Source organism: Stegastes partitus, unplaced genomic scaffold (assembly GCF_000690725.1).
Source record: "Stegastes partitus isolate 25-593 unplaced genomic scaffold, Stegastes_partitus-1.0.2 Scaffold684, whole genome shotgun sequence".
In the NCBI taxonomy this organism is placed as follows: domain Eukaryota; kingdom Metazoa; phylum Chordata; class Actinopteri; family Pomacentridae; genus Stegastes; species Stegastes partitus.
The window spans coordinates 120,183-130,475 of NW_007578415.1; the positions used below are offsets into that span (position 1 = coordinate 120,183).

Genomic DNA, 10,293 nt, shown 5'->3' on the forward strand with positions numbered 1-10,293 from the left:
TTCCTTCCAAATAAGGAAATAAACACGAGGAAGTGACTCATGCATGCTCCGTTCTGATTGGATGAGGGGAGTTCCTTCAGATGCACTGCAGCTGAAGCTCCAACTGCAGGCTGCAACACTAACAGTGGGCATCTTGTTCTGTAATTCTAGGTTCGCACACCTTACTAACCAGTTTGGGTGACCAGATGCCACAGCAACATTTTTAGATTTTGTATGACAAGGAAGCAACTCAAGTATCTGCTGTCAGTATTGGTGATACTGCTGTAAAAATGTGCTTTTATTTTCAATCTCAATTTGTAACCTCAGCCAAGTCAGTAGACGTCAGAAGTATACTTTCAGATGCAGCTACAGACCATTACAGTTCACCTAAATCATAAAAAAACATAGTTATTCACCTCTGTCTGTTCTTATTATCATCAAGGATTGACTTTGTCTACCAAGGAAAACTTGGAGCAGCGACATTTCTCTTTAGATTTCTTTAAAAAATAGAATTTCTGGAAGGAAAAAGCTGTCAACAGATTGTTTAATCAGAATACAGAGGACATTAGAAGGCTTATCCACAAAACGCCATCTCGATATGTCATAGCAGGAAAAGCACACACGTAAATTACAAAATTAATAATGGCTAAATTTAGTTTGTGCTTTCCGGTTCACTGTCACGTTGTCATATCTTGTTTGGACTCCTGAATATAATAGTCATCCTTAATGTTGTTAGTAAATGTGTGATTCTCCTGCTGTGACATTCAGCATGTGAATAGTAGCAACAGTCCAGGAAGAAGTAAGTGAATAATGACACAAAATTCACTCTAAATAATTCTAATAATACATTTTATTTCTCCACCTTTCAATACTGGAGTTACAAGGGGGTTTACAAAACATAGGACACAACCATAAAATATGAGATTAAAAAAAAAAGTGCAAGTCTCTAAAGAATAATAACAGAGCACCGGAACAGAAACACAATGCTATTCAAATACATGTCTGTACAGTTGGGCAGGAAGGAAGTATTTGAGGTGTACAAAAAATCGCGGTCAATGAGATCTTTGATGGGTGAATTATGAGGATTAAAAAAACTGGTTTTTCTGGAGAGAGTGTGTCTGTTTGTGTTGGTCTATGGTGCTGTGATCAACAAAGACCTAATCCTTACCAGCTTTTCCTTTCAGACCTCTGCCCTTAACAGAAGATTTGTTTTTATAATGACAGATTTTTAATTTGATTCTTCTTTCATGATTCTGTAATTTTATGATACCGGTAATGATAATCAAAGTTTATTTTAGCCACTGTTTTATTGGCACAAAATAGCAAAAATGTGCAAAATCAAACCTTATGACGCTAAAGTAATGTTGAAACAATCATCAAGAGTGCAATTTACGAACAAGTAAACTTGTGATGTTCTGTATATTGTATGTATTGGCTGGCTGACTGATTGATTAGTCAACAGCTGACAGCACTGATGTTAATTTTATTTTCTAATTGCAGGACTTTCTGTTTGTCCACATTCTTCTGGAACATCCTCTGAATGTCCTCCACGATCTCGGTTCATTTCTTCTGTCAGCATCGTTAACTGTTGGCCATGACTGTGGAAAGACAAGGTAAGTCACACACGTCAAGTATTTTTTTATACACAGAAGCAGTTTGAAGTGCTTTACTTAATCTTTAAGCACTTGAAACTGCACAGATGAGCTGTAGAGAAAAAAATCAGGGTGCTGTAATTAGAATCCAAGTAGTTCACTACTTTTATTTATATACACATCGGGGGAAAAATACCAACAACGTGGACCTCAGTGGTGTGTGTGCTGCCCCACTCTGCATTTTGATCAATTTATTTATTTGTTATTATTGGGCGAGGCAGCTAGTCTATACAAATGAAGCACTACAGATTGACTATTTGTTCAGTTAGATAGTTTCTCTTGTTATTTTGTCATTCTAATATTTTTTTGTTTTATTCTTGTTAACATTCACAGCCATCCCAAGGCCCCCCCTGACAGCTCTATGTCACCCTCTAGTGGGCCATGGCCCCTCTGTTGAGAATTCTACAATTCTACAGTTTCATTTGGCACTTTTATCCAAAGCGACGTATATCTGAGAGTAGATACAACACAAGCAAGGATCTCGTCAGGAGAAAACAATCTAGATAAGTGCCATAGAACAAATTCAAGTGTGATAGAACGTTGATGCCAGGAGCAGGCTGTGTGAGAACCACTGGTCTAACTGATAGAATGAAAACAGAATGATATATGAACAAGGACGTGCCAGTAATTGTGTTTGAACCACGTAATCTTTTAGAAACATCCATCATCTATACACCGCTTAATCCTCACTAGGGTCGTGGGGGGCTGGAGTCTATCCCAGCTGACTCAGGCTGAAGGCAGGTTCACCTGGACAGGTAACCAGTCTATCACAGGGCTACACTTAGAGACAGACAACCAAGCACACTCACATTCACACCTACGGACAATTTACAATCACCAATTAACCTCAACGTGTTTTTGGACCTTGTAGGAGGAAGCCGGACAACCCGGAGAGAACCCACGCTGCACGGGGAGAACATGGAGACTCCACGCAGAAAGATCCCAGGTGTCCTCACCGGGACGCGACCTTCTAGCTGCGAGGCAACAATGCTAACCACCGCTCCACCTTGCAGCAGAATGAAACCAGCACATAAAATACTATGACCTGTTAAAGACCACTGTAAGTGGCTTTCCACTGTCACTTACTATCGGTAGATAATGTTGCAATTTTTGACGCACACACCAGGCTCGTCTCACACACAACGATGTCCACTTTGCGTTAGTTTGCTTCTTTATTGTTTTCACAAATAAGCAATATATAGCAGTTAGGTAGCCTATTAAACGTACTGCCCCTATCTGCAGTTACCTCTACATCGCCTCTACTTTGCGTCTACTTTGCGGTCAAAAAACTTCTGCCTCGATCATGCACACCTGGCCTGAGTAACCTGGCAGTAAAATACACTGCCATTGCCACCCACAGTACAAGCAGAAGATTGCAGAAGAGTAATGAAAACTAGATTTACCTCCAGCAAAATACCTCAGTAAATGCTACATCCACATGAATTCATCGCGAGTTAACCCAAAAAATAGTATGCCGCTCACAAGGAGGATCATTTTAGTGGAGTAATTTGTATCATAAATACATCTTGTTTGCTGTCAAGTTTTAGAATCTGAATTCTTCGTCTGCCACTTTACATCGCAGCCTCTTAAACTAAAACTACAATAGCTGTAAATGGCTCTTTTCAGCTGTGGTATCTAGTAAACTTACATCTTGTTCTTCTTTTTTCATGCTTATCTAAGCCTTTTGTGAATGATCCGCATACAAAGTTCCTTCATATAATCATGGATTTTCACAACAATAATTATGTTAAAACAATAATCGAAATGTGTTAATTCAGCCTATTGTACTCTTGATGCTTTCACTGACACCATGCCGTGTATGTCAGAGAAGCAGATTAGTGAGGTACATTTGTGAATGTAGCGAACGATTTCACTGATCTGTGTTTATTAGTGAAGCTCAAGAAAAGCCTCGGCGTCACCTGGGTTTCGCCTGACCTGTATATTTAATGAACGCTTCAGGAATGTCTATTTTAAACACTCTGGGTATATAATCTGTGTTAACAGCTAACCAAATATTATTCAACAGGACAAGGATAAGGCTGTTGTGTAATATTTGACTTCCCGTGTGGTGATAGGAGACAAAGCAGGAAAACATCTGCAGATTTTTCCAAGTGCTCTACGCAGCACACACACTCTGGCTGAACGCTCCCAGCTCAGGACTGGACTCTGCCTCAGCCTGCGTCCTCTGAGGGGATGAAGCTGAGATGAAATGTTCTGTGGGATGCTCGTGTAGAAGTATTGATTTTGTATTTGGTCAGTAAATCATGAAACGTGATGCTAGACTAATGTGTTCCAACTTAATGAGTTTTGCTATTTTAGCATTTCTATCATTATGGACTGTTAAACCATAAAGAGTTGAGCTCATCATCCTCATGATGGGCTCTGTTTTCAGTAGACTTTGACACATTTGTCAAGGTTTCTGTTGCTGTTGTTGTTTTCAAACTGGGAAGAAACTGGAACACCATGACCAACTCGAAGTGCATATGGTTAAACAGCAGCCGTGTCTTCGTCTAAGTCCAGCTGAAGTGTAAGCTGATCACTGTGATCCAGTTTCACATCTTCCTCAGTTTATTGTTGTTTGTCTGTATAGCAACAGACTTAGGATGGACTCACTGAATGACATGTCTTGGTGATGTTGCCAAGACGAAAAAGCATCGATACACTCTACGAGATAGATTGTTGTGTGTAATTTCTGATTCTCTTTGTCCAGGTTTAATGTTGAATTGTACTTTCCTCTTTTTTGGTCTGTGAATATTTGACAAATTGCGTTACAAATGCTTTACTAGCGGTGAATAGTGGGTAGCTTCGGCTGTATGCTTTGGGTCATTGTCTCCACAGTTTGTCCTCCTGGATATCCCAGTACTTTGCTGGATTCGTTTTACCTTCTTCCTGCTGCAAAGAAGCGTCCCCACGTCATGATGCTGCCACCACCGTGCTTCAAAGTGGGCATGTTTGTGATGATGTGTAGTGTTTAGTGTCACCTAAAAGTAGTGTTGAGTTTGATGGCCAAAAAGCTAAACTGGTCTCGTCAGACCAAAGAACCTTCTCCCAAGTTGCCATCAGAGTCTCCCACATGCCTTTTGGTGAACTCCAGCTTTTTTTCAACAGTTCTCTTTGTCATTCTCCCATAAAGCGTTGACTGGACTCTGTCCCATCTGAAGCTTGAAACTCCTTCAGAGGGGTCATAGGTGTCTTGGTGGCCTCCCACACTGGTTTCTTTCTTGCATGGTCACTCAGCTTTTGTGGATGTCCTGCTCTGGGGATATTTACCATATTCCTTCCATTTCTTAATGATCGATTCAAGTTTAATGCAAGGGGTATTCAACTTGGTAAATGTTGTTGTGTCCATCACTTATTATTTTCAGTAACCTTTTCATGGAGTTGCTTGGATTGTTCATTTGTCTTCGAGGTGTAGTTACAGCCAGGAGTAGGGGTTCTCCAGCGGCTGGACCTTCCAGTTCACATTCATTGCACGCACATGATCTCGATTTCACGAACTGTGTGACTTCTAGCACCAATCGGCTGTGCTTGTGCTGAATTAGGCGAGTCACTTCAAAGTGGGTGAATACTTATGCAAACACTTTTTCTCTACATGTTAAATTTTTAATTTGTTGACTTTGTAAAAATCTTCTGTTTTCACTTTGACCTCGAAGTGTCTTTTAAGGTAAAACCTGGTTTTAGAAAAAGACTGATTCAGTGTTGAAAAGCGATAAAAGTGGTTGAACACTTTTAATAGGCACTGTGCATTTAACTTTTTCTAAATGATAAAAAATGCTGTGAGAAAGCCCTCAGCTGTAGTCAATGTGTGCCAGAAAGTAATGTTGCGATTACTAGTGAGTGATGATGGTCATTCTGCAGACCAAACCCAACCATTAATAATAATTGATCAGATTTATATAGCACTTTTCTAGACACTCAAAGACGCTTTACACTGTCAATTCATTCACACACATTCATTCTGGTGGTGGTAGCTACGATTGTAGCCACAGCTGCCCTGGGGCAGACTGACAGAGGCGTGGCTGCCATTCTGCGCCTACGGCCCCTCCGACCACCACCTCAAACAATCCATTCACACGCATTCACACCAGGCAAGGTGGGTGAAGTGTCTTGCCTAAGGACACAACAACCATGAAACAGGTTAGAGGGCGGAATCGAACCGCCGACCTTCCGATCATTGACCGGCTCGCTCTACCACCTGAGCCACAGCCGCCCCTAATCACTGCCAAAAATGTGTTTTGAAATTAGGTATTAAATAGGCAACCATCCACGTGGACCATGAATGAAACATTCCACACAAGATTTTTTAACCCACTTACTTAACATAACTTGTGTATTTTTTATGTGCTTCAGTAAATGAGGGACGTGGTCAGATGAATGCACCCCTCACCTCCCACCCTCATGCATACACACCCCTGCCCTCCCTCCCTGCTCTGCAGCGTCCAGCCCAGCTGCTGCTCTATAGTATTTCCCACAATAACGTCCCAGGTCGACACACTGGCCGGTGTCATTCTGTCTCTGACACCTCCCTTCCTCTCTCTCTGTCTGTCGTCCCCCAGGCACCCGGACAGGACCGAGGACGAGCACCCTTTGGTTTCAGGTATGAAGCCGAGCGAACAGAGCGGCACATCAGCAGGTTTGACACAGCAGCAGTGGACGGTTTGGCTCAGTTTCGGGATTAGAAGGGTTTAAGCCCACCATTGAATTGGTCCGTTGGGGTGAACTGAGGTCAACCTCGGAGCAGAATCCAGAGCAGAATCGAATTGTTTTCACTGTTGGTTTGGTTTTTATATCTGCTGACATACTTTTATGAAGGCAGTGTGCTTTTCCTTTTTGTGCTGTGACTTTAATTAGCCTCTGTTTTGTCTCTGTTTTATGTATGTATCAAGCCACATTGAATAAATATTGATTATTTGCATATAGATTGATAAAAACTTTGTATGCACATTCTTTTCCTGTGATAAATGTATATTTCAAACAATAGCTTTAACTGTAGCCATTAGTGTAGGCATCAGCGCCATGACAGGGCTACAAGATTGTATTTACACTGCCTGCTTATTACGGTTAAGTTTTAAAAATAATAATAATTTTAGTTGAATGTGTCAGGAAAAAAATCTGATTTTGTCTCATTTTAGTGACCAAAGTTATCAACAAGTCAGGATGGAAATTTAAAAAACAACTTTTACCACTTTACTGGCAGTTTATTATTATTATTTTCATCTCATTAAGGAGCTGCTTTCATTACATTAAACTAAATGTTGACTTCATTTTTGTTCCTCTTGTCTCTATCTAACTCTTGGTTTCCTTTGTTTCCTTGTCTACTGCTTTTTTTTTTTTTTAATTGATGTGTGTTGCTGTCTCTGTGGGTTTTGTGCTGTTTCTAGGACAACAATTTTCCTGAGGTACCCTACCAAAGGGATCAATTAAGTTCTATCTATATAATCTATCTAATCTAATCTAAACCATTCTCTGTTTTCAGGGCTTGAAAATCCGACATGATGATCAGACAAGGTCCAGTAAAAATGCACAAACCGTTAGCAGAGCTGGCGGTCCTGTTGGGGTGAGTGTGTTGAAAACGGGCCACATCTTGACAACACATATTCTGACACACACACACTGAGTGTCAGTGCATTGGTGTAAATTACTGTTTTAGGCTTTGATTCGGTTCAGGACAGGATTTATTTCTCTACAGACAGTTCAGCTCAACAATTACAATGAATCAGAGAAGAGATCAGGTTAAAAAGTTAATATATTTTAACAGCTATCTGTCAAACACATTATAAAGGTAATAAATACAAATATCCAGACATTTCTACTAAAACTTTCTGCAGCTATATGAAAGTTATACAAAAACAAAAGTTCTTAGTACTTAGAGCACATTTCAGTCTTTGGTTGTGTTGTGTCACTTTGCATTTTTTCTAAGTGCAGGTCATGTGTGGTCAAGTTTCTATTTGCATGTGTTTTCTACATCACAGAGCACTGAGCTCTCAGATCCACTGTACAAATCAGCTCTGGAATCTAGATTTACATTTTATTTCATATTATTTACTGCAGTAATTTAATATGTTAAACACTTGTGGAAGTCATTTTTTTACAGACTATTTCTTCTTTATTTGGACAAACCTGGAAAGATGAATGTACTGATATATTCTGAACAGGCTATAAAGCTCCTACATCTCCAACCTTCTCTGAAAAAAGAATAAAACATATCGTAAAACCTGGCACATTTGCAGTCTGACAGATAAACTTTATCTCTAATCTGTGTGGTTTTTAGGGTCGTAGCTTTGTGTTACGGTGCAGTTCAGGGACCTGATTATGATGACACACCCAACCCGGAGTTCCTCAACCCGTCCTGGATGTCCAGCATCCCCGATGACCAGCCGCTGTCTGAGGTCACCATGCCCGGGACGCACAACACCATGTCCCTGTTTGGAGGCGTGTACGCCGAGTGCCAGACCTGGACCCTGGCCTCCCAGCTCCGTGCCGGCGTTCGCTTCCTAGACATCCGTGTGCGTCACGTCAAGGGGAACCTCACCATCCACCACGGGGTGTCCTACCAGCGGGCGCACTTCGGCCATGTCCTGGAGGGTGTGGTTGATTTCCTTCAAGAGTACCCGAGCGAGACGGTGCTGATGCGTTTGAGGGAGGAGTTCAGTGAGACGGGCGACATCTATGGAGCTGTGGTAGACTACATCCATCGCTACGCTCACTGGGACCTGTTGTGGCACAGCCGACTTGTGCCGACCATGGGTGAGGCCAGAGGGAAGCTCATCGTCATGCAAGAATTTTCCGGACCAGACCTGGGGATGCGCTACGGTTCGATGGACATAGCTGATGACTGGAAGGTATGAAAAGTCATTCTGTTTTTTTTCTACTTTTTATGGATAATTAAAGTGTATTAACCCGATGGTAAACTGGTTTTGAACTAGATCTTTCATTCTTTTTCATCCTAACAACCTGAAAAACACACATATAAACAGACAGCCCTTGTCAGTTCCAGGCTGGTTAGTCGGCAGCTATCAGTTACATCAACTACAGCCAAGATCAGTGAACATGTTTTTACTATAACTGAGGATATATTTTTCAATATGTTGTCCTACACTGTAGAAAAAGTGAAAACCTGAAAGCAAGGGTGCCAAAAAAAAAACTTTAAAAAACGGTGGATACTACAACATTCAAAAACTGTAAAAACTGTGGAAGTGTTTTAGAATAATTGTTTTTAGCTCATTTATTACAGTAAAGCTGTGTAATTTTACAGTTACACGATTTGTAAAAGTGCTGATTTTTGATGTGGACATTATTCACAGTTTAGGCCTTTTTTATTTTATTTTTTTCAGCCAACATGTAAATGATTTTTTTTTTCTGAGTTCACTAGTTTCTATCTGTAAATGAACAAAACAGGGAAAATCATAAAACAACAATTATTTGCTCAGATAAACACAGGCAGTTCACAGTGTGTATTGATCTAACATCATCCTCGAGTGTAATTTATGAGACACCTTGTGATGCTTCAAATATTTTTCTGTTTTCATGCATTTGAGTGACGAAGCCTTCACTGCTTCCTACAGGTGCCCACGCTGATGCATGTGGAGAGTAAATGGCAGAGTGTCTATAACCACCTGGAGGCTGCACCGACTGGAAACAAGGCACAGATTTTTCTCACCTTCAGCAGCGGCGCCGGTGTGTTTGCACATCCCAGAGCCGTCGCACAGTGCGTCAATCCACAGCTGTACAACTACCTGAAATCTAAGGCGGGCCAGAACCTTCGCTTCGGAATCATCTGCATGGACTTCCCCGCTGCTCCGATGATTCAGATGATCATTGACTTCCAAATAAAACAGGTCAAACAGAGAAGGCAGGCCACTGATCAAATCCATAGCAAGTCAGGTTTGAAATACACGTCACTGGCAAAGAAGATGATAAAACGTTTTACTGCTAATGTCTGAGCCAGATTGGAGTCGTAGCTCAGACTGAACCTCACCGAGAAGAACATGACTTTAATTAAACCTGGGATGAAACTTGTCAGAGTGTCAAAAGACGCCCTGAACAGAATAAATGTCACATTAAAAAATACATCAGAAATGGCAGCATGTGAGGTTTTGTGCAGTAATAAACTGCTGTAGAAACTTCTGAAGTGTGTCATGATTTCTGTTGTGAGCTTAATTCACCAGGCCAAGCCAAGTTAACAACAACACGGTAGCAGTCCATCTGGGGAAATGAACAACACCTGAGCTGATTCTGAGGTTTGCAGACTTTATCGTCACAGGTATTTTTCGTTGTTGTTTTTTGTCTCTTTGAGCAGCTGTCAGGAGTCGTATTTAATCCAGGACTTGATGTAAGCAGTCGTGTTTGTCACAGGGTGGCAGTGCTGCTGCAGAGCCACATGGCATCAAGTCCTGTTGGCACTGACATCCTGCTCTGGCTCGTCGGTGTGTGCGCCGTTGGCCAGCTTCACCCTTTGCATCACCGACCCACTGCAACTGTCACCCTGCTGTTTCTGTGTCGTTTGCAGAACTGAAGCCGCGTTCCTCGTGAAAGCTAATTTCACCTCAGCTTCACCGTCTTGGCACAGTTTCACGTTACTTTTAGATTTTATTCTTATAATTCTGCTCAACACTTTGAAACATGCTCATGCACATTAAAAGAAACTCTGATGATTTTACAC

At 41.3% G+C, this 10,293-nt stretch overlaps 1 protein-coding gene across 1 annotated transcript; it reads left to right on the plus strand.

The window, feature by feature from the left end:
* Nucleotides 1-7,150: 7,150 nt before the first annotated feature.
* Nucleotides 7,151-9,737, plus strand: LOC103363713 (uncharacterized). Its single transcript, XM_008290571.1, has 3 exons — nucleotides 7,151-7,188; nucleotides 7,903-8,473; nucleotides 9,197-9,737. Exons 1-3 carry the CDS (start codon nucleotides 7,151-7,153, stop codon nucleotides 9,572-9,574), a joined length of 987 nt encoding a protein of 328 aa, XP_008288793.1. The 3' UTR covers nucleotides 9,575-9,737.
* Nucleotides 9,738-10,293: the final 556 nt, after the last annotated feature.